This window comes from Acinonyx jubatus, chromosome C1, assembly GCF_027475565.1.
Source record: "Acinonyx jubatus isolate Ajub_Pintada_27869175 chromosome C1, VMU_Ajub_asm_v1.0, whole genome shotgun sequence".
Classification (NCBI taxonomy): domain Eukaryota; kingdom Metazoa; phylum Chordata; class Mammalia; order Carnivora; family Felidae; genus Acinonyx; species Acinonyx jubatus.
Window position 1 is genome coordinate 77,556,714 of NC_069381.1, and position 27,980 is coordinate 77,584,693.

General features: G+C 39.0%; 1 protein-coding gene and 2 non-coding genes across 3 annotated transcripts; all 3 read left to right on the forward strand.

Annotated features, from left to right (window-relative positions):
* RPL5 (ribosomal protein L5) lies at nucleotides 1-27,920 on the forward strand. The gene is made up of 11 exons (XM_015064435.3): nucleotides 1-78; nucleotides 7,768-7,866; nucleotides 18,939-19,035; nucleotides 19,151-19,260; nucleotides 20,240-20,309; nucleotides 20,393-20,508; nucleotides 21,649-21,783; nucleotides 23,117-23,319; nucleotides 24,415-24,592; nucleotides 27,228-27,316; nucleotides 27,750-27,920. The coding sequence occupies exons 1-11, from the start codon at nucleotides 1-3 to the stop codon at nucleotides 27,847-27,849; spliced, it is 1,275 nt and encodes a 424-aa protein (XP_014919921.2). The 3' UTR covers nucleotides 27,850-27,920.
* On the forward strand, nucleotides 24,249-24,344 carry LOC113599665 (small nucleolar RNA SNORD21). The gene has a single exon (XR_003420580.1). It is a non-coding gene; the product is annotated as a small nucleolar RNA SNORD21 (small nucleolar RNA).
* LOC113599671 (small nucleolar RNA SNORA66) lies at nucleotides 27,402-27,538 on the forward strand. The gene has a single exon (XR_003420585.1). It is a non-coding gene; the product is annotated as a small nucleolar RNA SNORA66 (small nucleolar RNA).
* Nucleotides 27,921-27,980: the final 60 nt, after the last annotated feature.

Consider the following 27,980-nt stretch of genomic DNA (forward strand, 5'->3'; position numbering starts at 1 on the left):
ATGGGGAAGGTTTATCAGAGAGGAAAAATTGAGGATGCAGTAGAGAAGATGGAGAATTACTGGAGCATCATGGCATGGGTAAGAAGGGATGGGGTCTAGTGCCAAGGCAGAGGAGTTAGCCCCAAATGGAATCATGGACAATTCACCGCTCTCTTCTTGTTCCAGGAGAGAAGGCATGTAGATAGGTGGTTATGCTGGGAATTTGTGGACATTCTTTTCTGGCTGTGCTTATTTCTTGGTGAAATAAGAAGAAATGTCATAATCTGAGAGTGAGAGTGGAAAAACATTGGCAGTTTAAGGAGCCAAGAAAAGGTATGAAATAGTTGTCTAGAAGAGTGCAAAAATAAATTCACTAGAGAAATGTAGTATAATTGCCAGGCATCCTCAATGACCTACTTGAAGTTCATAGTCATGAATTTAAAATAAGAGCGTTTGGCATGGTTATGTGTTTTACCCCAGGCGCACTGAATCACCTGGACATAGATACAGAGTAGGCAGAGATATGAGATAAAAACCCAGATTTTGGTCAAATGAACAATAATTTTTCTACAATTTTATAGTTGCATTATTTTTCAAATTATTTCTTTCATGGAAAATAAGAAGAAACATATTTTTAGCCTGGGAGTGCCAATAATGCTACTCTATCTCTGGTCCCTCATCTTGTCTATGTCCATGCAATGACCTCCCTCAGGGCTACGTGTTCCAGGCCCCTTGGAGGGTGATGTATGCCCTGATGGAATGAAGGAAGGCTTGTTCTGACCTTCCCTAAAGTTGTTTAGATAACTAGTAGAGATAACATAGTTTCTTCCCCTCCCTCCCCTCTGGCTCATAGATGGTGCACGAGGTCTGTTAAATGTTAAACTCTTGACTTCACAACAATGAATTCTGCATATCCCCTCACTCTATCAAATCTGTGGATTAAGTTCTGGACTTTGAGGAGAGTAGCTGCCCAGCGCCTGAATCATTGTCTGCCTGGTCCCTGCCATCACAACACCCTCCTCTCAGTAAGTTAACCTAAATAGACTCTGTGTAAATGGTTTGGAGTGGCTTGCTTAGCTTTTCAGTCAGAGAGTGCCTTCCCAGTTTGGAGGATATTTTACCATCCCTTCTCCAGCTTCTAATATCTACCAACACAAAATTTTACCAATATCTGACCAGTATTTGCCTCCTTAATCTAGTCTTTCAGTTTCATGGTCATCAGCTTCATTGTCTACCCAATTCATCCTCACCCCTCAGTTTGATTCCTGAGTCAGTCCTCCAAACTTTTATCAACAGTTTTCAACCATGGCTACACTTTTCCTTTCTTATCACCTCCTTTTTGGCTTTTTGGTTGGTAAATTCTAGGGTACCCTATGGATCACACTTTTCCCTGCTAAATATTTCCACAGATCCTTTTTTCCTATCCTGGAGGTGAGTAAGGGAGGGGCAGAGAGAGAGGGAGACACGGATTGGAAGCAGGCTCCAGGCTCCCAGCTGTCAGCACAGAGCCCGATGTGGAGCACGAACCCATGGACCAGGAGATCATGATCTGAGCCGAAGTCAGATGTTTAACCGACTGAGCCACCCAAACGCCCCATTTATCTGAGTTTTAATTAACAGTTGGGTGACCTTTGGGACCCTAAAACAGCAAATTCCAGCTCTGATCCCAATCACTATGTTGTATCTGTATTCATTTTAGGGACATAACAGCCAGTACATGGCATAAACCAGGAAAAAGTCCATCCTTGGAATCCTTAGAGGTTGGAGGAGAATTTTGCTCCCATGCATTTTGTGGCCATTTACCTTTTGTCCAGAGCCACTAAGGAATAGGAGTCTTGGAGGGCCAGACTTCCTGCAGTGATTCTTGAACAGCATCGTTGTCTTCAGTCTAACTCTAAAGTACCTCAGCCATGAAAAAAGAGGCAAGTCTGATAGCTCCTCCCAGTGAATCCCAGAAGGCCACTGTGGAGGGGCTTGGTAGAGCAAGCAACTCACAGACGAAGAAGATCCTCAGTAATAGTGAAGTGAAAGTTTGAAAGTTCTCTGGAGAAACCAGGCCCACTTCTTGTGGATGGTTTGGGTTATATACTACTTGAGGGACTCCCACTTCTGTGGAGATTTTAATTGGTTCTAATTAGCTGTATAGAGGATCCTATTTTTCTTAGAACTTCTCTTGCCTTCTCTCCTTCTTCCGCTGTCTCCATTTTCTAAAAATCTTGTATTGATCTATGTCTTCATGTACGAGTCAGTGTTCTCCAGAGAAACAGAACCAATAGGATACACACACACACACACACACACACACACACACACACACTTCCTTTATTTTAAGGAATTGGCTTATGTGATTTGGGGGACTGGCTAGTCTGAAATCTGTAGGGCAGACTGGTAGGCTGGAAACTCAGGCAGAAGTTAATGTTCCAATATTGAGTCCAAAATTTGTAGCGCAGGCTAGTGGACTAAAAACTCAAACAGGATTTTATGCTGCATACTTGAGGCAGAATTTTTTTCTCCAGGAAGTCTCAGTTTATGCTCATAAGGCCTTCCACTGATTGGATGAGGCCTATTCACATTACCAAGGGTGATCTCCTTTACTTAGAGCCAACCAATTGTACATGTTAACCACATTTACAAAATCCCCTCACAGGAACACCTACATTAGTGTTTGATTAATGTATTGTAATGTATTGTGATTGATAAAACTATATCTATTATTGCCAAGTATAATGCTAGGCACTTCAGATGAACTATATATATAATTTATTTGTTGAAGTATAATTACCATACAGCATTATGTTAGTTTTAGGTGTACAACATAATGATTTGATAATTCTGTCATTACTCATTGCTCACCACAGTAAGTATAGTCACCATCTGTCACCAAGCAATGTTGTTACAATATTGTTGACTGTATTCCCTATGCTGTACTTTTCCTCTCTGTGATTTATTTATTTTATAAGTGGGAGTTTGTACCTCTTTATCCCCTTTATCTATTTTACCCATCTCCCCACCCATCTCCCCTCTGGCACCTGCCAGTTTGTTCTATGTATTTTAAGAGTCTGTTTTTTGTTTGTTTGTTTGTTTGTTTGTCTGCCTCTTTGCTTCTTTGTTCATTTGTTTTGTGAACTATATCATTCAATACTCACAACAACCCCATGAGGTATTATTAATCTTTATTTTACACATGAAAAAAACTGAGGTTTAGAACACTTAGGCAACTTGCTAAAGTCACACAATAAATAAGCCATTGAGTCAGGACTCAAACCTGAGCCTAACTCCTGACAAGTCCATGATTTAGGAAATCATTTTGGTCTTGAATAGATCTCCTGTGTTTGCTCAGTCCCCAAGTCTCTAGCGAAATCATGGAAATTACATCAAAGCTGAAAGCCACAGGTCTGATTGGGGCCACTATACTTGCTGTGAGCCTCATTTCTAACCTTCTGTTTCCAAGACCACATGAGTTTCCAGAGAAATTCACCAGATAAATTCCAACAGCATGGTTAAACAATCTTAGAGAGGCAGGTAGGCAAGCCTAACCACTCACTCTGTCTTCCAAGACAACACACACAGGCTGAAGTTCCCACTCTCTGTGTTGGCTTGTCTAACATTGCCCAGATTCATAATCTGGTCATAATCTGTAGCATAATCCGTAGCATAAACTGCTACAATATCAGGACTTTGCAGATGAACTCTCTTAACTATAACATTTTAATCACTAAGTCTTTCATTTGTCTTTGGAACACTCTTCTTCTCAACTTTCTAATTGTTTCCTCTTTTTATGATTATCAGAAGTCCATTGCTCTTATATTTTCTCCTTCATCGTAATCTCATTCAAAACCCCTCTTCTAAGGAAAAGAATATTTAAGAATATTATTCACTCCAAAGTTATCTTTCCCAGTAGTATTTGTATTTATATTTGAGCAAAATATTTACCTAAATAGCTAGATTTCTGATCATGGAATATTAGCCAACAGTTGAGGGGCATTTAATAGCTATGGAGCCTTCCAGTTGTGGTCCTTCTGAAAAATCCCTTGTTGTCACTCGTCCACTTTGTGTATGTCTAGCCCTATTCAAGAGAAACTCCTTTTGTGTTTAGGCCCAAACACTTTCCGATATCTATTTCAAGAGATAAACCTGAAAACTGAGAGGATGATGAAACATCAGTGTAAAATTTAGGCTACGTGTATTTCCATCAATACTGCAAATAAGAAAGAACAGTGAGTATTTCTCTAGTCCTCACAGTAACTCCTGGAGGTAGGTACAATTATTATTGCCATTTTCTAGAAAAATAATTTAAAGGTCAAAGAGGTAGTAAGTGATAGAGCCATGTTCAAATGGAGAAACTGCTCACTCCAAAACCCAGGACTTAACAAGTTCAGCTAAACATCCATTCCAAAGAAACAGGATGCAAAAGAATAGAGCATGAAAGCAACATAAATTAGCTCTGGGAAGATTTATCAAAGTCAATTCTTAGGTACATCAATATTCCAGTCTTACATCCCATTTTCTAATACTTAGCTATTTAATTATTTTTTTAAGGCTTTATTTTCTTTAAGTAATCTGTACACCCACCATGGGGCTCAAACTCACAACCCCACACTCCTTACCAACTGAGCCAGCCAAATACTCCTGGTTACCTACTTTAAAATAAGATGATGGGGCGCCTGGGTGGCTCAGTCGGTTAAGCAGCCGACTTCAGCTCAGGTCATGATCTCGTGGTCCGTGAGTTCGAGCCCCGCGTCGGGCTCTGTGCTGACAGCTCAGAGCCTGGAGCCTGTTTCGGATTCTGTGTCTCCCTCTCGTTGACCCTCCCCCGTTCATGCTCTGTCTCTCTCTGTCTCAAAAATAAATAAACGTTAAACAAAAATTTAAAATAAGATGTATTTCTGCAGACTTTGGGGGGTGGGAGAAGGAGTTTTAAAAAACAGAACCAGTAGATTCTTAAGGTAATACAAAAAACCCTAATTCTTATATGGGTTTTAAATTTGCAAATTATAAAGTTAGGCAGTAGTATCCTTCCTTTTAACTTGAACTGTCAGGCTTGAAGATTTGTGACAGGCAGTGCTCTACCTTCCCCAAATAATTCGTTTTGATGATTATTTCAGAGTCATCTGGGTAATTCCCTTGCTCCTCAGAGAGCTCAATCCCTCCATTTCTGAGATCTGTAAAATCCAATGTCCTAATCAAGATTTGTGTTAACTCCCAGTGGCTTATGACGTCATGGTGATCTCTGTCTTTGGCTCATATATTGAGGCTTACTGTTTTTGTTCCTCTTTCATTAATGCCTTCTGCGAACTCAGCCCTTGATGAGTTTTCACAAGAAATTTGCTTCCACCAACTTTTTGTGAATTTTAGTAGACTTCACTGAAGATACGTGGGTGGGGTCATATAGAGGGGTCAACTCACAGAAAGCTACTACAATGGCTTTGCTCTCCTCTGCCTCCTTTCCCCTCTCTTATCTACCCTAGTTCCTCTCAAAAGAAAAAGAAATTCTTCATCTGGCTTTCTGCATAGCAATTTAGCAAGCTTGCTGCTTGAACATGTCCTTAAGGTCTCACCCTTTACACCAGCATCTTTACCAAATATTTCCTCCAGTAAATACTGTGCACTTCCCAAGAGGAATACTAGCAGAGAAAGAGAGAGAGAGAGAGAAAAGTATATAGTCTATCATAGAAAAAAACTTACTTTGCTATGAGGAAAAGAATTTATTTTATGATGCTTTAACAAATGTGTCAAGTAATGGTAACAGCAAAATGTAAAAATCTGTCATCTAGAAAGTCACATTAATTTTACACTCTTGGTGAACAGAAGAGTTGTTCTACGTTGGTTGGTTTTAAAGCAGAGTCATTTTAGAAACTTTATGGGTAAGCCTTGACTTTACCTATGATTTAATGTTTCAATGATCACTTCCATAATTAAACAACCAAAGAAAGTACACACAGTAAAATAAAGGCAAACATTCCAGTTTAGTAGAGAAGTTAAAACTACACCTACTTGTGCTCATACTGATGTTGATCAGAACCTGTTATTCCAATGTAAACATTGCAACTACACTGGCTGTGTGAGACTTGAAGTTGGGCAAAGTTCAAAGGCTCTCAATTGCATGTCCTCAAAAACCAAAGATAAGGCTGTAACCATTGAGCCAAGACAGGAAGCCAAATGTTGTGGGTCACTGCAAATAACAAACTAGCAATGGCTTCAGGATTTCTACATAGCAGGGGGATGGGACAGACAGCTTCCTAGGTGGGAAAGTAGGGTGAGGGAACAGATCTTAGAGCTGCATTTACATAGCACTTTAGAGAAACTGAGAAAATACTAATTGTCTATATCAATTACTGTAGTGCTAATGAAGATTGTGTGGACACTAAAGCTCTTCTCCCTCTTTGATGCTACCCTTGCTCTGGCACCCAAGATGGTCTAGTTTGTTGCTTTCAAACTTGAAGGCATCTCAAAATTGCTTCAGTCCCTTAAGGTCCTTAAAATATACAATTCACTACTACTGAGTCTCAGCTATTCTTGAAAAGGCATTTCACAATGAGCTGGTCTTTGCCTCAACAAAAGGTTGGCAGCAGGTATTAAAGCATTAAAGAGAGGGGCAAAAATTAGGAGACAGTGGGGCCAGGAAATATAATCAATTCCATGCTAAAGACAGTGTGCCCATCTGTGTGCTATAGAAGATTGAAATACAAAGGACAGTTGTGGCACACATAGAGGTTGTCTCCTGTTTTAGGGCCAAACTCACAAGTGTACATGAACATGACTTGTACAATGTTTATAAAGTCTTGTTCTTACTTCCTGGTTTTAAGGTAACAGCACTGTGAATTGTAGAGTCATTTGCTGACACCTACTGAGTCTATTATGAATCACCTTCTCTTCCTGAGGCATTCACTCCATCCCCTGAAACACACACACACACACACACACACACACACATTCAAACTGACCTGCTCTGCCCCTCTGTTATTGGAAATAAAGCAATTGTGACAAGCTTCTCCCAGGCTTTCACCTATATCCTCTATCTCACAGTTTTGGGGACAGTAGCCAGTAGTTGCACTTTTCTTCAGGTACATTTGGACGTAGAGGAGTTGGTCATTTGTTCATTTCCCTATTTGCCTTTTGCTTCTTGAAATACAATTTTATGTTCTGGCAGCTTTCTGATCGCACTCCTCCTTCTGGTGCGCAGAGACACTGCAAGCAATACCAAATTACCCATAATCAACTATCAACTTATATTTGTCAACAAATATTTCACATAAAATTGAAAGGTTAACAACAACCCAGGGGGGAAAGAGTTAATGTTCTTGTTACATCACTTGTGAATCAATAGAAGACACTAAGAAGCCAATAAAGAAATTGACTTGGGGCACCTGGGTGGCTCAGTGGATTAAGTGTCTGACTTCAGCTCGGGTCATGATCTCACAGTTCATGGGTTCGAGTCCCACATTGGGCTCTGCACTGACAGCTAGAGCTTGGAGCCTTCTTCGGATTCTGTGCCTCCCTCGCTCTCTGCCCCTCCCCCACTCCTGCTCTGACTCTCTCTGTCTCTCAAAAATAAATAAATGTTAAAAAAAATATTGACAAAGATTGCAAACAAGTAGTTCACAAAGGTTGTTTAGACAGTATTTGCGAAGGCCAGGATTTTAACCCGTGTCTATTCAATTGCACAGAAAGAGGAATATTTGAAAAAGATGTCGATTAGGAATTAGAACATTTAAGATATGTGGTCAGAATACATTTACTGACTTTTTATTGGTATTTTAAATTTTATTTAATATAATTGTCTAATAGTGGAGGAGAAAAAAGAGCAAGAATTCAGTCCTGGTTGAAGTCCTATTTGAAGAGGTGTTTATGGAAGCTGGAGAAGACCCCCAGGAGGCAGCATCAGAGGTAAAGTCCAGAGAGAAATTGAATTTTTTTTCTGAGATCCTCTAAGCATAACTTTTTAACATGAGTGTAAGAAAAGTGTAGCTATTATATAGGACAGTTCCATACACACCAATGTTTCTGTTTTTATAATTATTTTACAGTGTCTCAAAGATTGATTTAATTACATAGCAGATTATATTTTTAAAAGATAACTACAACAATATGGCCCATTCTGCATGTGCTTCTAGAATCAAGCCACTCCCCCATTAGGAGGCAAAATCCATGCCTCTTTTCCTTTTGGGTGGGCCTTTGTGACTACCTTGACTCGCGGAGTACTGTAAAAACCACACCTTGTTTTCTTGGAGCACTGTCCTGGAACTTAGCCATTATCCTGTGCAGAATCTGGAGAAGTCACAGAGAGCCCATGGAGAGGAACCAAGCTCCTAGCCAATACCAAGCTCCAACTTACCAGCCATGTGAATGAACCATCTCGAATGAATCTTTCCAGACCCAGTTGAGCTACTTTAGCTGTTGCCAAATGGCGCAGAAATAAGCCTTCCCAACAATTTTGCCCAAATTGCAGATTCATGAGCAAAACAAATGAGTGATACTATTTTAAGTCTTTATGTTTTGAGGTAGATTATTATATGCCAATTTATAAATGGAATGATTAGAATAAATGATCAGATTTTATAGTGTCTATATATGAATTCATATGAATTATGGATTATAATATCATATTTATTTCATTTACTCAATTAATTTCATACCAAGCTCTGTTCTTCATACTCTATCCTCAACATGTCCCTTTTCTGCCTTCATGAAATGCTTGTAGTAGGAAAGGCAGACAGACTATAAGCAAATAAATTTATAACTGCTAGGAGGTAATAATTGCTATGGTGAAAAAGCAGAATATGGGGAATAAAGAATGATGGAGTGTTCTAATTTAGATGGAGTGGTTAGGAAATGCCTTTATGTAAAAAAAAAAAAAAAGACAATTGAATAGAAAGCTGAAAGTAATGCAGCACACCAAATGAACGTCTAGGGGATGCACAATCAAGGCAGAGGGAATAGTTAGTGCCAAGACTCTAAGATAGGAGTGGCTTAGAGGCTGGCAAATTGGAGTAGAATAAGAAAGGGATGGAAGGACTTGAGATGAAGTCAAAGAAACGTGGGGTGGGGGTGGGGCAGACCATATAGGGCTGCATAGGCTGTAATGAACACTTTGGCCATTGAAAGAGTTTGAGGACAAAAGTGACATATTCCTTTTTTTTCTCTTCTCTTCTCTTCTCTTCTCTTCTCTTCTCTTCTCTTCTCTCTCTTTAATCACAATAAGTGTACCCTTTAATCCCCATCTCCTATTTCTCCCACCCATCTCCCCTCTGGTAGCCATCAGTTTGTTCTCTACAGTTAAGAGTCGGTTTCTTGGTTTGTCTCTCTTTTTTTTCCATTTATTTGTTTGTTTTGTTTCTTAAATTCCACATGATTGAGATCATATGGTATCTGTCTTTCTCTGACTGATTTATTTCACCTAGCCTTATACTCTCTAACTCTACCCATCTTCTTGCAAATGGCAAGATTCCATTCTTTTTTTATGGCTGAATAATATTCCATTGTGCATTGTGTATATATACCACCTCTTCTTTATCCACTCATCTATAGACAGACACTTGGGTTGCTTCCATAATTTGGCTATTGTAAATAATGCTGCAATAAACACAGGGTGCATGTATCCCTTCAAATTAGTGTTTTTGCGTTTTTTGGGTAAACACCCAGTAGTGGGATTCCTGGATCACAGAGTAGTTCTATTTCTAATTTTTTGAGGAACCTCCATACTGTTTTCCATAGTGGCTGCACCAATTTGCATTACCACCAACAGTGCACAAGGGTTCTTTTTTCTCCACATCCTCACCAACACTTGTTGTTTCTTGTGTTTTTGATTTAGCCATTCTGACAGGTGTGAGGTGATATCTCATTGTAGTTTCAATTTGTATTCCCTTGATGATGAGTGATGCTGAGCATCTTTTCATGTGTCTGTTGGCGACATATTCTGACATGTGTATATATATGTGTATATATATACACACATAATTTTTAAGTTTATTTTGAGAGAGAAAGCATGCACACTAGTAAGAGCAGGGGAGGGGCAGAGAGAGGGAGAGAGTGAATTCCAAGCAAGTTCTGTGCTATCAGCATGGAGTCTGAAGTGGGGCTCAATCTCATGAACTGTGAGATCATGACCTAAGCCCAAACCAAGAGCTGGATGCTTAATCAATTAAGCCACCCAGATGCACCCTGACTTATATTTTTTTTAAAAAGCAGTCTGGAGAATAGATTGTAGGAGTAACAAGTTCAAAGCAGAGAGACCTATTAAGAGGTTAATGCAATATTCTAGGTAATAGATAATGGCAGCTTGGACCAGGACATGAGAAGTAATACATATATTTAAAGTACAGCCATGTACTTTATGGATGTGGAACTTGATTAAGAGTGGCATCAAGTATGACTCTAAAGTTTTTGGTGTTATTTGCTCTATAAGAAGTTCATCTTATGTGCTTATCTTGTTTCCTCCATTAGAGCTCCTAGAGTAGTTATATGTATTCATAAACTCATCTAATGGCTATGATGTGCCCTTCAAGTGCCCTTCAAGACACTGTGCCTTTAAGCACAGACTCTCCAAGATGCTGACCGCACACAGAAATATAGGAATGACTCAGAGCATTATGACCATCACTTTGAAGTTGTCTGTAATAGATATAATTACACCTTTTTTTTTGTTTGTTTGCAATCTTTCCTTGAAGAAGTTGGCCTGGGAGACAGGAAGAATCCAGAAATTGGCTTTACTGTCATGTGCGATGGGGAGAATCAGCCACAATAATTTATAATGTTTCTCCCAAAGTACTTGGTCAGCTTTCACTGGGTCCACCTTATATATGCCCAAAGTAACTGAAGAGGGAAACAAATATTACTAGTGTCATTTAATAAGTGGAATCTCAAAAGGATTTATGGAATTAGTCATTAAACATATATTATTAGACGTGAAGAACAAGCAAAATAAGACCATCACTTTTGATGATCCCAGGAATGATGTAGACACATACTTTTAATTCCCAGGTAGCTTTCTTACCACCTAACACACTCCTAGCCAGCTGCTTCTTTGCCTTTATTTCATACCCCCTCAATCTTGTAGCAATAAGAGATTTTTTTAGGCAAGCAGGACAGATGATAACTGCCCTTAAAGTAGCTCTTCTAAAGTTTAGCAATTCTTAGACATTTCTAACTTTTTCTTAATAACATGTAATAAACCTAGTCTTCAAGAAACCATCTAAATATTACTGAGTCATTTAAATATTTTGACATTCAGGGCACCTGGGTGGCTCAGTGAGTTAAGTATCTGACTTTGGCTCAGGTCATGATCTCGTGGTTTGTGAGTTCAAGCCCGGCTTTGAACTCAGGCTCTATGCTGACAGCTCAGAGCCTGGAGCCTGCTTTGGATTCTGTGTCTCCCTCTCTCTCTCTCTGTCCCCCCCCCCTGCTTTCACTCTGTCTCTCTCTCTCAAAAATAATATACATTTAAAAATGTTAAAGATGAGTATTTTCATTAAAAAAACCAAAATAAATATTTTGACTTTCATATGTTAACTAACCATCTAATAAAGTGATCCTGGACTTCCCAGATTTCTCCTGGGACTGCCTTCTTCAGGCTTCAAGAGTTTCCCTCCTAATTCTAAAACTATGGGTTTCATCTGGTGAACAAGAATATGTCTCTTAGTTAATACTGACCAGAGTTTTGTACCTCTTTTTCTGGAATTTTGTGAAGCTCCAGGTTCAGAAGATGATAAGCACTTTATGGGCTGTAGTTTCACCTTTCTTTCTTTCTTTTTAATTTAACTTGTTTAATTTTTTATTTTTTAAAATTTACATCCAAATTAGTTAGCATATAGTGCAACAATGATTTCAGGAGTGGATTCCTTAGTGCCCCTTACCCATTTAGCCCATCCCCCCCCCACAACCCCTCCAGTAACTCTCCGTTTGTTCTCCATATTTATGAGTCTCTTCTGTTTTGTCCCCCTCCCTGTTTTTATATTATTTTTGTTTCCCTTCCCTTATGTTCATCTGTTTTGTATCTTAAAGTTCTCATATGAGTGAGTCATATGATATCTGTCTTTCTCTGAGTGACTAAGTCCGCTTAGCATAATACCCTCCAGTTCCACACACAAAGTTGCAAATGGCAAGATTTCATTCCTTTTGATTGCTGAGTAATACTCCATTGTATATATATACCACTTCTTCTTTATCCATTCATCCATCGATGGACATTTAAGCTCTTTCCATACTTTGGCTATTGTTGATAGTACTGCTATAAACATGGGTGCATATGTCCCTTCGAAACAGCACACCTGTATGCCGTAGATAAATGCCTTTTCGTGCAATTTCTGGGTCATAGGGTAGTTCTATTTTTAGTTTTTTGAGGAACCTCCATACTGTTTTCCAGAGTGGCTGCACCAGCTTGCATTTCCATCACCTTTATTTCTAAACAGAATTAATTATAGTTAGTCTAAGCCAAAGAATGTTTACATCTTAGTCATATAAAAAACCATTATGGAATATGTTCCAAAGTCAAATATACAGGCTTATGAATATTTAGAGCCCCTCTTTTAGCACAATTTTTTAAAGTTTATTTATTTATTTTGAGAGAGAGTGAGCATGCAAATGGGGGAAGGGCAGAGAAAGAGGAAGAGAGAGAATCCCAAGGAGGCTCTGTACCGTCAGTGCAAAGACTGACACAGGGCTCAATCCTGCAAACTGTGAGGTCATAACCTGAGCCGAAATCAAGAGTCGGGCACTTAACTGACTGAGCCACCCAGGTGCCCCTTTTAGCATGGTTTTAAGGCAGGCTCACATCCGAAAATTACTGATGATAGCCACCTGTGTTCTGCTATGATTGGCTGTGGCATCCATTTCTTCATTTGTAAAATGAGGGTAATAATACTATCTACTAGAGTGGTTTTGAGATTAAATGAGATACTGTAATAAACGCTCAGCATAGACTGTGGCACATTGTAGGTTCTCAATAGATGCTTGCTATTTCTATGATATAGAAACCCTACAGCCCCCTCTTTTATCCCCACTCACTAATCCTCCAGTCAAGTCTGAGTCACTGAGATGATTCCAGCAAAGCACTCCAACAGGAGGGGCTCAGACATTTCAAATCCTGTGATCTTTGGTGGATATGAAGTTTCCTGAAGTATTCCTCCCTTTGACCCAGCAAGAAAAAGTAAACTTACTAAAACTGCATAGCTATGACTGTCTCTCTCTCTCTCTCGTAGGATTTAACATTCTGCTCTGACCAGAAACCCTAAGCTTCTGTCTTGGTAATCAACACCTTCCAGGCCCCAGGGAAACACTATTCCACTTTTCTTGTGCTATGTCCTTGAAACAAAAGGCAATTGTATCTGAATGTCATGGAAGTTTTGGGTTTGTGCTGCTGTTGACATTTGAAATAGACACTCTTTGGAGTGCAGGAGGATTTGAGTAATGGAAACTTTTTTAGGAAAGAGGAAGAAAACAAAGAAAACAAATTAACTTGTCAAATCCCTTCTTTGTGGTAATGTGAACCCCACCCCCAAATTCTGGTATAACAAAGTTTCATGTCTGAGTAGAGCCCCAATTCCATTTTCTTGTGTACCTTCACATTCCAGTTCCTGGTTCCAGAGGTATTCGTCATGTTAAAACAGTAGATCTGATTTAAACAAGACATGAGATGCTAGTGAGTAAAGAGATGCTAGAAGAGTAAAGTGAAAGACTAGAAGGTGTTTAAAATTTTTTTTAAATGTTTTCATTTATTTTTTTGAAGGAGAGAGAGAGACAGAGCATGAGCGGGGGAGGAGCAGAGAGAGAGGGAGACATACAATTTGAAGTAGGCTCCAGGCTCTAAGCTGTCAGCACAGAGCCCGATGCGGGGCTCAAACTCACGATTTGTGAGATCATGACCTGAGCCATCCAGGCGCCCCAAGAATAGAAGGTGTTTAAATAAAGAGCAAATCAGAGTCTTTGGATGAAAAATGAATTTTGAATTTGTGCTATTTATTTGATATATAGTATTACTTGCTTTTGGTAGTAATATAGGTATTCAAAACTCAAACATATCTAATTCTTTTTTTTTTCAATATATGAAGTTTATTGTCAAATTGGTTTCCATACAACACCCAGTGCTCATCCCAAAAGTGCCCTCCTTAATACCCATCACCCACCCTCCCCTCCCTCACACCCCCCATCAACCCTCAGTTTGTTCTCAGTTTTTAAGTCTCTTATACTTTGTCTCTCTTCCACTCTAACCTCTTTTTTTTTTTTCCTTCCCCTCCCCCATGGGTTTCTGTTAAGTTTCTCAGGATCCACATAAGAGTGAAACCATATGGTATCTGTCTTTCTCTGTATGGCTTATTTCACTTAGCATCACACTCTCCAGTTCCATCCACGTTGCTACAAAGGGCCGTATTTCATTCTTTCTCATTGCCACGTAGTACTCCATTGTGTATATAAACCACAATTTCTTTATCCATTCATCAGTTGATGGACATTTAGGCTCTTTTCATAATTTGGCTATTGTTGAAAGTTCTGCTATAAACATCGGGGTACAAGTGCCCCTGTGCATCAGTACTCCTGTATCCCTTGGGTAAATTCCTAGCAGTGCTATTGCTGGGTCATAGGGTAGGTCTATTTTTAATTTTTTGAGGAACCTCCACACTGTTTTCCAGAGTTTTTGTTTTTTTGTTTTGTTTTCAAACACATCTAATTCTTAAAAGGATTGAAATTTTGGACAATTTTTTCTTTTTTTTTAAAAGTTTATTCTTTTGAGAGAGAAAGTGCGAGTTGGGGAAGGGCAGAGAGAGAGGAAGAGAGACAATCCCAAGCAGGTTCCAGACTGCCAGCATGAAGCCTGACACAAGGCTCGAACCCATGAACCATGAGATTATTACCTGAGCTGACGTTGGACACTTAACCCCCCTGAGCCACTCAGGTACCCCTAGATAATTTTTTTCTAATTTAAATATAACTGCATGAGAAATATTCAATAAATGTGACATTCTAATTAAATATAAAGAAATTAGAACAAGAAAACAAAAAAGTTTCCATGGCTGTGAAGAAGAAAATACATGTACAAATAAACCTGAAACTAATTTCTATGGAGATTATTTTCTGACCTTGATAGATCAATGTATAGTCTGATTGTAAAAACATTTGAGCAAATTGAGCAACATAATATTTTTGTTGTTCTTTATCATACCATATTATTGAAATATTAGAAGAATAACAAAATGTGTGTGGATATGGATACTACTGTAAGAGACAGTAAAAATCACAATAAAAGTGAGTTATATGACAATATCAAAATATCTAGGCACACCTGGGTGGCTCGTTAGTTAAGCATCCAACTCTTGATATCAGCTCAGGTCATGATCTCACAGTTCAAGGGATGGAGCCTTGCATTGGGCTCTGCACTGACAGCATAGAGCCTGCTTGGGATTCTCTCTCTCTCTCTCTCTCTCTCTCTCTCTCTCTCTCTCCCTCTCTCTCTCTCTCTTTCTCCCCCTTCCCCACTTGCTTGCATGTGTGCACATGCACACACACTCTTTTCTCTTTTAAAATAAACATTAAACAATTTTTTAAATCTAGTAATAGTTTCTATTGTATTCTATTGAAGATAATAATTTATCTTATATGACATCATTACATTGTTAGAATGTGATATGTAAAGATCATGGTTCATTTCCAAATCTAAATAGTGTATTGCTTTATAAATTTTATTTAAAATTCCAGTTTCTCTTGCTTCAGCATAACAAAATTTCTCCTAGTTGAAATTAACAAAAATTACATAAGCACATCAATGATCCAAGAAAGACTGTCCAAGTTGGCATTACTATCTGTAGAACACAAATGGTGTGGTATCTTAGTGATAACAACATAGAAATTTTGCTGAAATGAAGATATGAAACAGAACTTTTATGCAATAAATTTATTAATTTTGTATGTCTTTATCTTATCAGTCATTCAAACATCAATAGCTTATCAACAGAACACCCAGACATAATTATGGTGGTGATCATAATTATGTTTGGTTGCCTTTGATATTTTACTGACTTTCAGTTCCATAAAAACCACAGATTTATATTTTAAAAAGAAAGTTTATTCTTTTATTGAGGGAGGATAATTAGTTTTTCCTACATAAAAGTATAGGTTTAGAATGTTTAAAGTGTTTCTAATGGATTAATATCAATTAAGGGTATCCAACCATAAGGTAGTTCATACTATTTGCTATCCTTCAGTGTATAAGTTCAAATAAAGCAAAAGTCAATTGCAAAGAAAAAAACATTTTGAAATAACTTAAGATCTTTTTGATTATAATTATTAGAGTTGGTAACAGTACAGAACCAGCTGATTAGGGCAGTAAGTAGTTATCTCAAAATCATAATATATGGGTAACATCATAGAAATCTTTTTGTATTTTGGTGTGAAACCATCACTACAATAAATAAAATTGCTGAGTTTCTATTTGTAATATATGTTTGACATATAGCATAAAATTGAGTTCACTCTCATTTCAAATCATAAAAAGTATTTCCCACTCCAGCAAGAATTGTTGTTTTAGTTTTTATTTTGAAATAAATTCACAATCACAAATTGTTTGTAAGAATAGTACAAAGAATTTCCATATGTCTTTTTCCCAGATTCCCCATTGTTAACATTTTAACATATTTGCTTTATTGTTTTTCCTCTTTACAAACATATATGTGTATGTGTATTCACACACATATGTGGTTTCTTCCTGAGCCATACACTGAGTGTCAGTTGCAAACATAATGCCCATTACTTCAAAATAGTTCAGAGTATATTTCCTAACAACCAAGAACACCTATAGATAACCATGGTATACCTATCCAGTTAACATTGATCTATTACTACCATCTAATCCATCTAATCCACAGACTCCATTCAAATTTCATTGATTGTTCTGAGAATGTCCTTTGTACAAAAGAAATTAAAGTCTTCCTTTTCATCTTCTTTTTTGTCCAGGATGTGTTCCAGGATCATATACTTCATTCAGCTGTTAAATCACTTTGGTCTCTTTCAGTCTGGCCTTATCCATCATGATTTTGTAATTTCTGAGGAATACAGACCACTTACTTTGTAGAATGTCCCTCAGTTTGAGTTTGTTTGCAGTTCATCACATATCAGAATAGTTAAATTATGTAATTAGATTAAATTACATAAATTTGGTAGCAAGTAACTTCTGTGTTCTTCTCAATGCATCATATTAGGAGGCACAAAACGTTGACTGGTCCATTGCTGGTGAATTTTAACTTTGACCACTTGAACAAGATTATGTTAGGTAAGGGTGCTAAACAAGTTCCCCTGGCTCCTGGTATCACCATCTGCACTGGCTGAGCCAGCCAATACTTGCTATAGACCCCCAGCTGCAGCCAAAGGCAATAGGGGCATATATTTTTAATTTTGTTGTTATGAAGACTAATAACGTAAGAAGAAGTACAAGGAGGATAAAACAATGTTTAATTCAACAATGTGTTAGGTTGCTTCATAACTTCTAAATATGCAGCTGCATGATATGTGGGCCTTCATACATACTCTTGCCCTAAAACATGTAAAATTAGGGGTGGGCCTATTTCCAGGTAGATTTCCCTTCTGATCCTTCCGCCCTCCAGGGTAAGCAGGGCCTGAAAAAGGCATGTGGCACCTTTCAGAGGCTAATAAATTAGTGAAACACCAAAATGAAGATCTTTATTTTCTATAAATATAAGTTATATACTTCTTTCCTTGTACTTCTAAAAGCCACTTGGCAAAGATTGAACCACACTTGTCCGTGAAATGTTTTAACATTTCTCCTTGGAAGCTCTGTTGACATTGGCCAGAGTGGACTCGATGTACATTTTTCCTGTTATATAAGAAGTTACAAATGAAACCAGAGGAAATTAGTATCATAATTTTAGTTTAGTCCAATGGCAGTTTTTTGGAGCCACTTAACCTTGTCATTCTGTTTGACAGACCCTCCTCCCTGCTCTGATATTGAGCAGTTTGCACACTGATTTTTTCCTGCTACATTAATTATATGTACATTCACTGCCCAAGAGTAAGTTTAAATTTTGAATGATGGGGGTATAGAGTTAACACTCATTCTGAAGATGGGAATATTTTAAGCAGCTGTGCTGGTAAGTAATTCGCTTTCTTTTCCTGGTAGCATCAGTAAATTCCATTACTGGACAAAATAAGATTTGTTTTCTGCTTTCCTGAGACCTCCTGCATTGATTGAGATTGAGGCCAAATTAAAAATTGAGATTCCTGGGACCAAACCAGCAAGTTTGATTCAGGAAAGGTGGGATATTCAGATATCTGCATTTTAACCAGTACTCAAATGATTCTCATGCAATAGCCCAACGACCACCTTTGAAATGCTATTAGGTAAGGGAGTACTTTCTCTTGAGGCGCTTTTTTGTTTGGTTGGTGCTTGTTGATTGGTTCTCCTCAGTCTGCGTGTGTAGAACACGGAAAGGGAACAGCTTATTCCTTAATTTAAATTAGTTTTGAAAGAATGAAAAAAAAAGTACTTACAGAGAAAAATTAAGCTGACTAGCTCAGAGTGATGGAGGGAAAAAGAATGAAGCTGTCAGGGATCAAGAAAGATGATGGAGGTAAAGGGGTGCAGTAAGTAGTTCTTTTACCATTTAACAAACACCAAGCACTTACTGAATGCCAGCATTGTGCTAGGCAATTCAAGGGTGAACTGGGACTTCAGGGCCCACCCTCAGGGTGTTTACAGGGGAGGGTAGGCTGAAGCAGATTTGAAGGTGCTGTGGGAAGGCAGAAGAGAGGCTCCTTCCTCACTCAGGTTTTAAGTACTGGGACAAGGCTTCCTGAAGAGATCCTGTATGACCTGGACCCGGATGAGTAGTCCAGGTCCAGGAGGTAGAGTCCTGGAGGGTGCAAACGAGCTGCACAGCAAATATATTCTATTTAATTTTAAACTTTTTTTTCCTATTTACAAAGTCATATATGTTCGTTACGAAACAACTTCTTAGCATATGAAACTGACAACTTCTATAATCCTCCCTGCTACTTACCGCCTATCCCAACCGGATTTCCAGCCAGGAGTTTGGGGACTCGGTGGCTTTGAAGGTTTGTTACTGACCGGCGAAGTCCAGCATCGGTCCTCCCGCCAGATGGGGGCAGTACTCCGCACGCCTAGGGCCGGCGCGCTCTCTCTTCCATACGTCGCTCGCGTGATCATCAGTGCTACATACTGCGCCTGCGCACGGACTGAGGCCTTTTCCCCCCGCGGAGCGCTGCTGGGCCTGCTGGTCTGTGGCGAGCCGCGGACGCCGGTCTCTGTTCCGCAGGATGGTGAGTGGGTATCTGGAATCGGGGCTGCGGATGCACGGGGGTTCCCTGTCCTTGCTCAAACGCCAGCCTAGGATCCGTTTCGCGCGGCGCTGGGGTTGGATGGCGTTCGATAGTGGGCTCTGCTGAGGTAGGGCTGCCGCTCCCAGCGTGGCCTTAATGGCTGCCGCCCGGCGCGCAAGCTTGGGGGAGGGGTTGACGAAGAAAATCAGGAGCCGAGGCGGCGGATTGAGGAGGGGGATGATTTTAGTAGACAGGCTGTGGGGATAGTGCCGGCTTGTCCGAAGGGGCACCAGCAGGCGGGGAAGATTGCATGCAGTCGGTCCCGTGAGTAGCTGGGGATGCCTGAGTGGAGATGGGCTGCGGCTCCTCGGACTCATCCAGCCCTGACTGCTCCGTGGTTTTTTCGGGAGAGTCTTGGGTCGGTGGGTCTTCCAGAGGTGGCTTTTAAACTTAACAGTCAGCCTGGAGGCTGTGGCTTTTCTGAGGCCCGAAAAGAAAGCTCCTTTAGTTGGTAGGTGCCTCCTGCCTCTGTCTCTAGACTGTTGCTGGCACTAGTTTTTAATGATTTGGGGGATGGGGCGTTGCTTTGGTTCGAGGGGGATAGTGCTCTTTTAATCGGGAGTAATTGCTAAATATGCCCTTGACCAGATGAGTTTTGTGGCAAGTAATTGAGGCTTTTGGAAAACGTGCGTGGACAGTGCAGGAAATAAGAGGTTAGGTTCTCAAAATGAGACGTATGGTGTTTGGAACAAACTGACGTTAGGCAAGATTGCTGTCTAAAGCAATGCTTTGGAAAAGTGATTGATGGGAAGTAGAAAAAGTGATTCTTGACCCTCTGGTTTGAGAAACTGGAGTCTACAAAAGTGACAGTTGTGTGGATTCACTCTTGAAGTGTTGTTTTGTTACAGAGTTAGCGCAGATATCAAAAATATCGTAAGCCATTTATCAAAGTTTTAATAACATTCTTCTATTCTTAAAGGGGTTTGTTAAAGTTGTCAAGAATAAGGCTTACTTCAAGAGATACCAAGTGAAATTTAGAAGAAGACGAGGTATGGTCAGTTACTCATGTTCACAATATTAGAAGATTCTGCAGTGGAACAGGCTTTCTTAAATTGCTTTTTTCCCCCCCCAGAGGGTAAAACTGATTACTATGCCCGGAAACGCTTGGTAATTCAGGATAAAAATAAGTACAACACACCTAAATACAGGATGATAGTTCGCGTAACCAACAGAGATATCATTTGTCAGGTAAGTTGTATTCAGAACTCAAGCAACAGATGGTAAACCTCACCCTCTTTAACTGAATGCTGGAGAAGTTGTACTTGGGGGGGCAAAACATGTATGGATTAGAGGCTCTCTAGTGCCTGGCATTTTAAAAACATTGAGTAGTGTTTTTCTTTCAGTAGGCCTGAAGTTGGAGCATGGGAGGGATTGGTACATTAAAATACTCAACTGAAAAATTGGCCATGTTTGACAATCCTGACCAAACTAGTTTAATCCCATTTTCTAATGGTGGGGGAGAGGATTGGAGAAATCTAGGGTATATACTATTCTTGTAGGGGTAGGAGGATAAATTTGAGGCCAAGTATGTTCTTGCATTTTCCAGTTCCAAGAGAGTAATAGAATTTGTTAACGGACTAAATCCTGACTTGTGCTGTATGGCCTTATATGCCACAATACCACTGCTTATTGAAGAGAGAGTTGTGGAGGTTAAATTAGGCTTTTAAGATTGTTTTTATTTCTGCTCATTGCTTGAAATAGGCTTTGATAAATCTGTATGAAGGTGTCTTTCCCATAAAAGACATCCAGAAAATGGTAGTTTGCTAGAAAACTAGAAGCTAGTTTTCTGGGCTTTTACATTTAGGGAAAATTTTTCACAGTTAATGATTTGCTGAGCTTTTGCAGGCACACCTCTGTTTTCTGGGCAAACTAACAGTTCCTTCATCCCTAAGTTCAGATAACTAAACATTAGGTATTAGAAGCATTGTTGGACCTAGCTATGCTTAGTTCAAAAGATGTTTGAAATAATGATAGATTCCTTTTTTGACTTTTTCATGATGCCTCTTTAATTCATTGACTAATGCAGCTAAGTCTTTTCAGTATTTGGAAAGAACAACAGTTTTATTCCAAAGGCATTTCGATGTTCAATGTCTGTGTGGTACTTTTAGTTCAATTTGTGATATTATGACATTTACAGAAAACCTATCTGCTATAGTTGACCAAACCATAAACTCCCATTGGTAAGGTTAACAAAGACAGATTCTAAGCATTGTAATTTGTGTCCAGCTTTTTTCTTTTTTTTTTTAAGTCCTTTGAAAAAGAAGACACCTAGGACAAGTAATCAAACAGTTGAAAATACAGATTACTAATCTGGTTTTTCTCTTACAGATTGCTTATGCCCGTATAGAAGGAGACATGATAGTTTGTGCAGCGTATGCTCATGAACTCCCAAAGTATGGTGTGAAGGTTGGCCTGACAAATTATGCTGCAGCATATTGTACTGGCCTGCTGCTGGCCCGCAGGGTATGTAGAAGATAACTTTGATGTTTTACAACTCGCTCATTGTTAAGAGTTGTCTGCCAGGTAGATGTTCACACATGAATAAGATACTCTCAGCTGTGGCTTCTGGGAAGTGCCTGTTGTTGTGCTGTTGCTTACAAGGTCATCATCAGGGAAGACAATTTTATAAATACAAAGTTTGAGACTACACAGTTTTCTAGTACTCTGGGGAGATAGTTTTTGTTTTTTTACCCTGTGGGTTGGGTCTAGATCACTAGAGTATAAACCAAAGAATGATAGCCACTAGCCACATGTGGATGTTGAGCACATGAAATGTGGCTGGTGCTGTTGAGGAATTGAATTCAAACAATTTTAGTATATGTGCTGCTGAAGCGAGCACTGAATTTAAACAATTTTAAATAGCCATCTGTAGGTTAATTATTGCCTTGTTGGATGTTGCAGACCTTTATTCAGAGGTATAGATTTTCTGACCATCAGTGCACATTTAAAATGCAGGCTGCACTCCTCACTCCTGGAATCCATAATAGGATGTCCAGGTTATACACATGTTAATTTTGAGAAACAATGTTTTAAATTTGGGGAGGGTGAGCAGGCATGGGTATGGGATTCAGTTTTTTTAATCATTTTTGCCTTTGGGTGGCATCATTTCCTAGAATACGTGGAAAGTAGATGCAAATGTGATTTTTTTTTTTTGCCTTTTGTTTTCTGTTACCGATCTTGTTTTGCATTGGAAATGTTAAGCATGCATCATTGTTAGGGACCCACATTTTCATTGGTTATAAATATGCTTGAGTAGGAGTGGGAAGCATCGTCCTTATATATGAGAACAATGTGGTACAAACTCACACTGTTTGTGGTGAAGTTCTAGTTAGATGTACTAGCAGAGGAGTCACCCTTATTGATGTAATGTCTTTGGAGAGTAGAGCTCTCCAGATGTTCTCTTCTGCCCAGGATCCTCCTCCTAAGATTTTAATGAAATTAATCAAAACTACATGTGTGATAACATAAATAGTTGAATTTTATTGTAGCCAAATAAGACTGAAGAAATGTGGAGAATATCTCCCTTGAGTAGATACATACAGCATGGTTACATCTTAATTGATGGCTACATAAATCAAGTATGGACATGTAGCAAAGGTTCAGAAGCTACAAGACAAAATTGTTGTAAATTCGAAGGTCTGAAGTTTCTTTTTGTAGCATCTTAATATTTAAAAGTAAGTTGGTACAAAGGGATAAGTGAATTGGAAGGAAATTTTTTCTCCTCGTCAGGTCATTAATGTTGTGACTGGATGTTAGAATTGTTTAAATATATTTAGACTGGCTTTTTTGTTAATAGCTTCTCAATAGGTTTGGCATGGATAAGATCTATGAAGGCCAAGTAGAAGTGACTGGAGATGAATACAATGTGGAAAGCATTGATGGTCAACCTGGTGCCTTCACCTGCTATTTGGATGCAGGTCTTGCCAGAACTACTACTGGAAATAAAGTTTTTGGGGCCCTCAAGGGAGCTGTGGATGGAGGCTTGTCTATTCCTCACAGGTAATAGTATTCAAATCTTCATTGTTTAGACTCCAGTATTTCCATTTCTAACTGGTTGGACTCTGGAGATTACTGAATCAATTAAAATAATAGGAAGCTATCATTGTGTACCTGCTATATGCTTAATACTATGCAAAAGGAACCTGGCAGGGCAGGAAGGAATTGTAACGTATTTCATAAATGAGACTAAGGTTCAGAGGTAAATGATTCGTTCAAGGTTTTAGAGCCAGTAGCAGAAAAGCCAGGGTTGAAACCACCAGCTTTTGTGTTGTGGCTTAGTTTTGGTTAGAAATGAGCAACTCCAGTTCACTCCCCTCCCAGTGCATTTTCTTTTCATTCAGAATGAAAATTGCCTTATTCAGTTATGGGAAACTGTCAACTCCAGGAAAAGATTTTGAGAAAAGGCTTAAGATAAATTCCCAAACTTTCCACTGGAAATAAGATTGTAGATCATTAGAGGCTAAGTAGGTGATTTTAATTTGGTAGTTCCTTTGGTTTAAGTTAATGATTTTTGTTATTGTTGAGCAGATGCATCTTTAAGACATGATTTATTATTAGCCTTGTAAGGTTATTTAAGTAGTTGGTGACTTAACCAAAATTTTATCTGGCTATAGGTTTTGGCGTTGGAGAGGTTAGCCTGTGAAATGTCACCTAACTGGAACTTTTATAATGGTGGGACATACATTTTTAGGGACCTGCAGATCTCTTTCAAAGCACCTATTAGATGTGGTCTTGAACAAATCACTTATCTCCATGTACTCTGAGGCACCACTGAAATTCTAGGGTTTGGGGGGGGGAACAGTTTTGAAACCATTTCCTATACTAATATGGAAAATTAACTTGATAGTGGTAGAAGCTTGATTCATTTCATGACTTAAAGGTGTTTGTGGCATGATTTTCTCTTCTATCTGGGAATTCAGAGATCAGCTGCTGAATGATGATATCCCACTAACTGAGCAGTCAGTAGTTGGTCCTTTGGTTGCATATGATGCAATTAATTGTTTCAAGACGGGACTGATGGCAGCTACTGAAGTGAATTCCTGCTAGTGAACTGATTTCAATCATTACATACTAAAATGAAAAACTTTGTTTTAGTACCAAACGATTCCCTGGTTATGATTCAGAAAGCAAGGAATTCAATGCAGAAGTACATCGGAAGCACATCATGGGTCAAAATGTTGCAGATTATATGCGTTACCTAATGGAAGAAGATGAAGATGCTTACAAAAAACAGTTCTCTCAATACATAAAGAACAACGTTACTCCAGACATGGTAAAAATTTTAACTAAAAATTCCTGTATTGGTTAGTTTATAGAGCGCTTTACTACTTGGTTTTGGTGGGTACATTAGTAGTTTTATTTCCAGTTAACATCTACAAGTTGAATATGAGTATGTTAATAGGTATAGATGGACTCAAATGAGCTGTCCTTACCTTAAAATGGGTTGACATGAAATTGGAATAGTGGGTAAGAGTAAGTTAAAAGTCAGACAAGGTAGAGGTGCCTGGGTGGCTCAGTCGGCTAAATGTCCTTCAGGTCAGGTCATGATCTTGTTCTTGAGTTTGAGCCCTGCGTCGAGCTCAGAGCCTGGAGCCTGCTTTGCATTCTGTGTCTCCCTCTCTGCCCCTCCTCCACTCATGCTCTGTCGCTGTGTCTCAAAAATAAATAAACGTTAAAAAAAAGAATTTATGAGCCCTAAAGTTTTACCTCCAAGGTTCTCTGTTAATCTATTGTAGTAATGGAAGATAATAGGCACAGAACACAAAAATCACACTGATTATTACAAAACTATTATGTAGCTTATGGAGTTGTATATAAATTGGAGGTTATATCAAATGTCGTTTTCTGTTAGTGAACAGTTTCCATTTTGACACAGTTATGGTTATGAAAATCTTTTAAGTAGAGTTGTAATTGAAGATCACTGTCATTTGTATGTTTAGTACACAGTCTAGGGCTGAATAAACATAGCTTGAGTTTGGGAGCTAAGAAAAGGTTAGTATTTATGTTGGTAATTCAAGTACATGATAATTTTCAGAAATTTATGCTTTTATGTTACTGTTGACATTGTCCTCATTTGCTGTGGTAAATAGGTCTTTTACTTGTGATGATTCTACTTGGCCTGCATAATTTTTCTTCCTAAGCCATTTTTTACTCTGGTAATGTCACACTTGCTCAAAACTTTCCAAATTCCTAAGCTCCTTTCAGATATCTATTTCTTAATGCTTTCCAATATATGTGGTGTACTTCAGCTGGACCACTCTTAGGCTAATGTACTTTTCCCGGCTAGCTCATTAATTTGATCTATGGAAGCCTGTTTTTCTGCATGGCTGCTGAAATCCTCTGCAGACATTTGACTTGCCCTAGGAGGAAGTGGTTTTTACCTAAACTCATTATGTACATGGTTGTATTTTCTCTTGGTTTCTCTTGGAACGAATGGACCAAGTTGCTTAGATTTATTAAATGACTGCACTTGAAGTCATCGAATAGATTTGTTAAATACAGTGGGGAGCTGTCATCAAGTGCCTAAAATAAAAGAGAAACTTTGAGGAGGGATTTAGGGAGTTGAGATCTCATGCAGTGAAAGTGTTGGCATTATTTTCTTTTGCTAAGTTTTGTTTTTTTTTTTTAACGTTTATTTTTGAGACAGAGAGAGACAGAGCATGAATGGGGGAGGGTCAGAGAGAGGGAGACACAGAATCTGAAACAGGCTCCAGGCTCTGAGCTGTCAGCACAGAGCCCGACGCGGGGCTCGAACTCACGGACCGCAAGATCATGACCTGAGCCGACGTCGGCTGCTTAACCGACTGAGCCACCCAGGCGCCCCCCGTCTTTTGCTAAGTTTTATACAAATAAATGCATGTAGTGATATTTTCTCCATATTGAATGAGTAATTTTAGAGACTTGGATTACTGTGACTCATTCTTTAGGGGGCTCTGCTTGTTACTATATTGTGATAATGAACATTCAGGCATTTTATAGCTGCTTCATGACTTGGTCTTCCATAGAACCCATCGTCATTTATTTGGAGGTGGTGATTGAAACAGTTCAGAGATACAGCATTATTGTTTGATGAATTTTAGAACAAAATTCTCATTAAGATCTAATTGGATAGTGTCTCAGGGTTTTCTAGGGAAATTCAAACCTCTGTTTCCACAGAGGCCTAATACTGTTGCCAAATACTAGTGATTCCTAATAGTAATAGATAGAAGAGGTCCCTGGTATGCAGTTCTGGGTATAGCATTGAAAGATCTTATCAGGTACTGAAGGAAAATACAAATTGGGGGAATGTGGGAGAACACAAATGAATTTAGCAATTGCTTGTTGGCCCCATATACTTTTCATCTTAACATCTTAAATACTTGGTTTTGGCATGTATTCTCACTGGAATAAAAGAATTTAGGTCAGGGGCACCTGGGTGGCTCAGTTGGTTAAGTGTCATGTGCGTGCTCTCAAAAAGAATTTAGGTCAGACAGTATTTTATTTTTTAAAATGTATTTATTTTGAGAGAGCATGGGAAGGGGGAGTGGCAGAAAGCAAGAATTCCAAGCAGGCTCCCACAGTGTCAGCACAGAGCCTGATGCAGGGTGTTAGAGATCATGACCTGAGCTGAGATTGAAGAGTCAGACATCTAACTGACTGAGCCACCCAGGCGCCGCGCCCTGTTATTTATTTATTTATTTTTTAAGTTTATTTTGAAAATGCGCAAGTAGGGGAGGGAGGTCAGAGTATTTTAAAGAAAAGGTGGGTTACATGTAGAAATAGGAGATACCAGCATTGACCTAGTTCAGTTGCTTTTGACAGTCTGGTTTAGAAGGATGAAATAGAGCCAGTAGTAGAATGCAGTGTTACCTGACTGTTGTAGGGCATGTGAAATGAAACCAAGTACTGTTTGCTTTGCTTTCTTTCAGATGGAGGAGATGTATAAGAAAGCTCATGCTGCTATTCGAGAGAATCCAGTCTATGAGAAGAAGCCTAAGAAAGAAGTCAAAAAGAAGAGGTATGCATCCTCCTGTTGTCTTTTTAAGAGAGGTTGGGAGGAGTTCCTTGCCTTGTTTTGTGTTACTCAGACTCTTACTGAAGTTGTGCAAACTCGATCACTAACTCTGCATGATGTTGCAGAAGTGAGGGGAACCAGGTTTGCTAAAGTAATTATGGTGATAGAAATGTATTAGCCTCAGAAGCTACTTACTGAGCTGACCCCTTCTATCCCAGTACAGTATAACTACCAGTTAACTGCATTTTTAAATAATGCATCTCTTTAATAATGGGTGTGGGGAAGTTAGCTTATGATCATAAGTAGGTATATTGGAATTTGGATTGTTTGACCTGGTTGCAGTCTTGTCCTTTTCGAAGTTAAATATTCGTTTTTTATCCTCTAGCTATGGTTGTTAAAAATCACATTTGTCTCTTAATTTTACTCTGTTTTGTAGGTGGAACCGTCCCAAAATGTCTCTTGCCCAGAAGAAAGATCGGGTAGCTCAGAAGAAGGCAAGCTTCCTTAGAGCTCAGGAGCGGGCTGCTGAGAGCTAATAAACCAAACCACAATTTTCTATGAAGATTTTTCAGATAAAGACAATAATAAACTTATTCACCAAGCAGCAGTTTCTGTGTTAACCTCTTGTTAATGAAACTACAAGAAATAACCTCAAATATAAAAGCAG

Coding starts and splice junctions, on each gene's coding strand:
- RPL5 (XM_015064435.3), top strand. CDS start 1: ATGGGGAAGGTTTATCAGAGAGGAAAAATTGAGGATGCAGTAGAGAAG. Junction 79..7,767: donor ACTGGAGCATCATGGCATGG/GTAAGAAGGGAT, acceptor ATTGTCTAATAG/TGGAGGAGAAAAAAGAGCAA. Junction 27,317..27,749: donor AAAGAAGTCAAAAAGAAGAG/GTATGCATCCTC, acceptor TCTGTTTTGTAG/GTGGAACCGTCCCAAAATGT.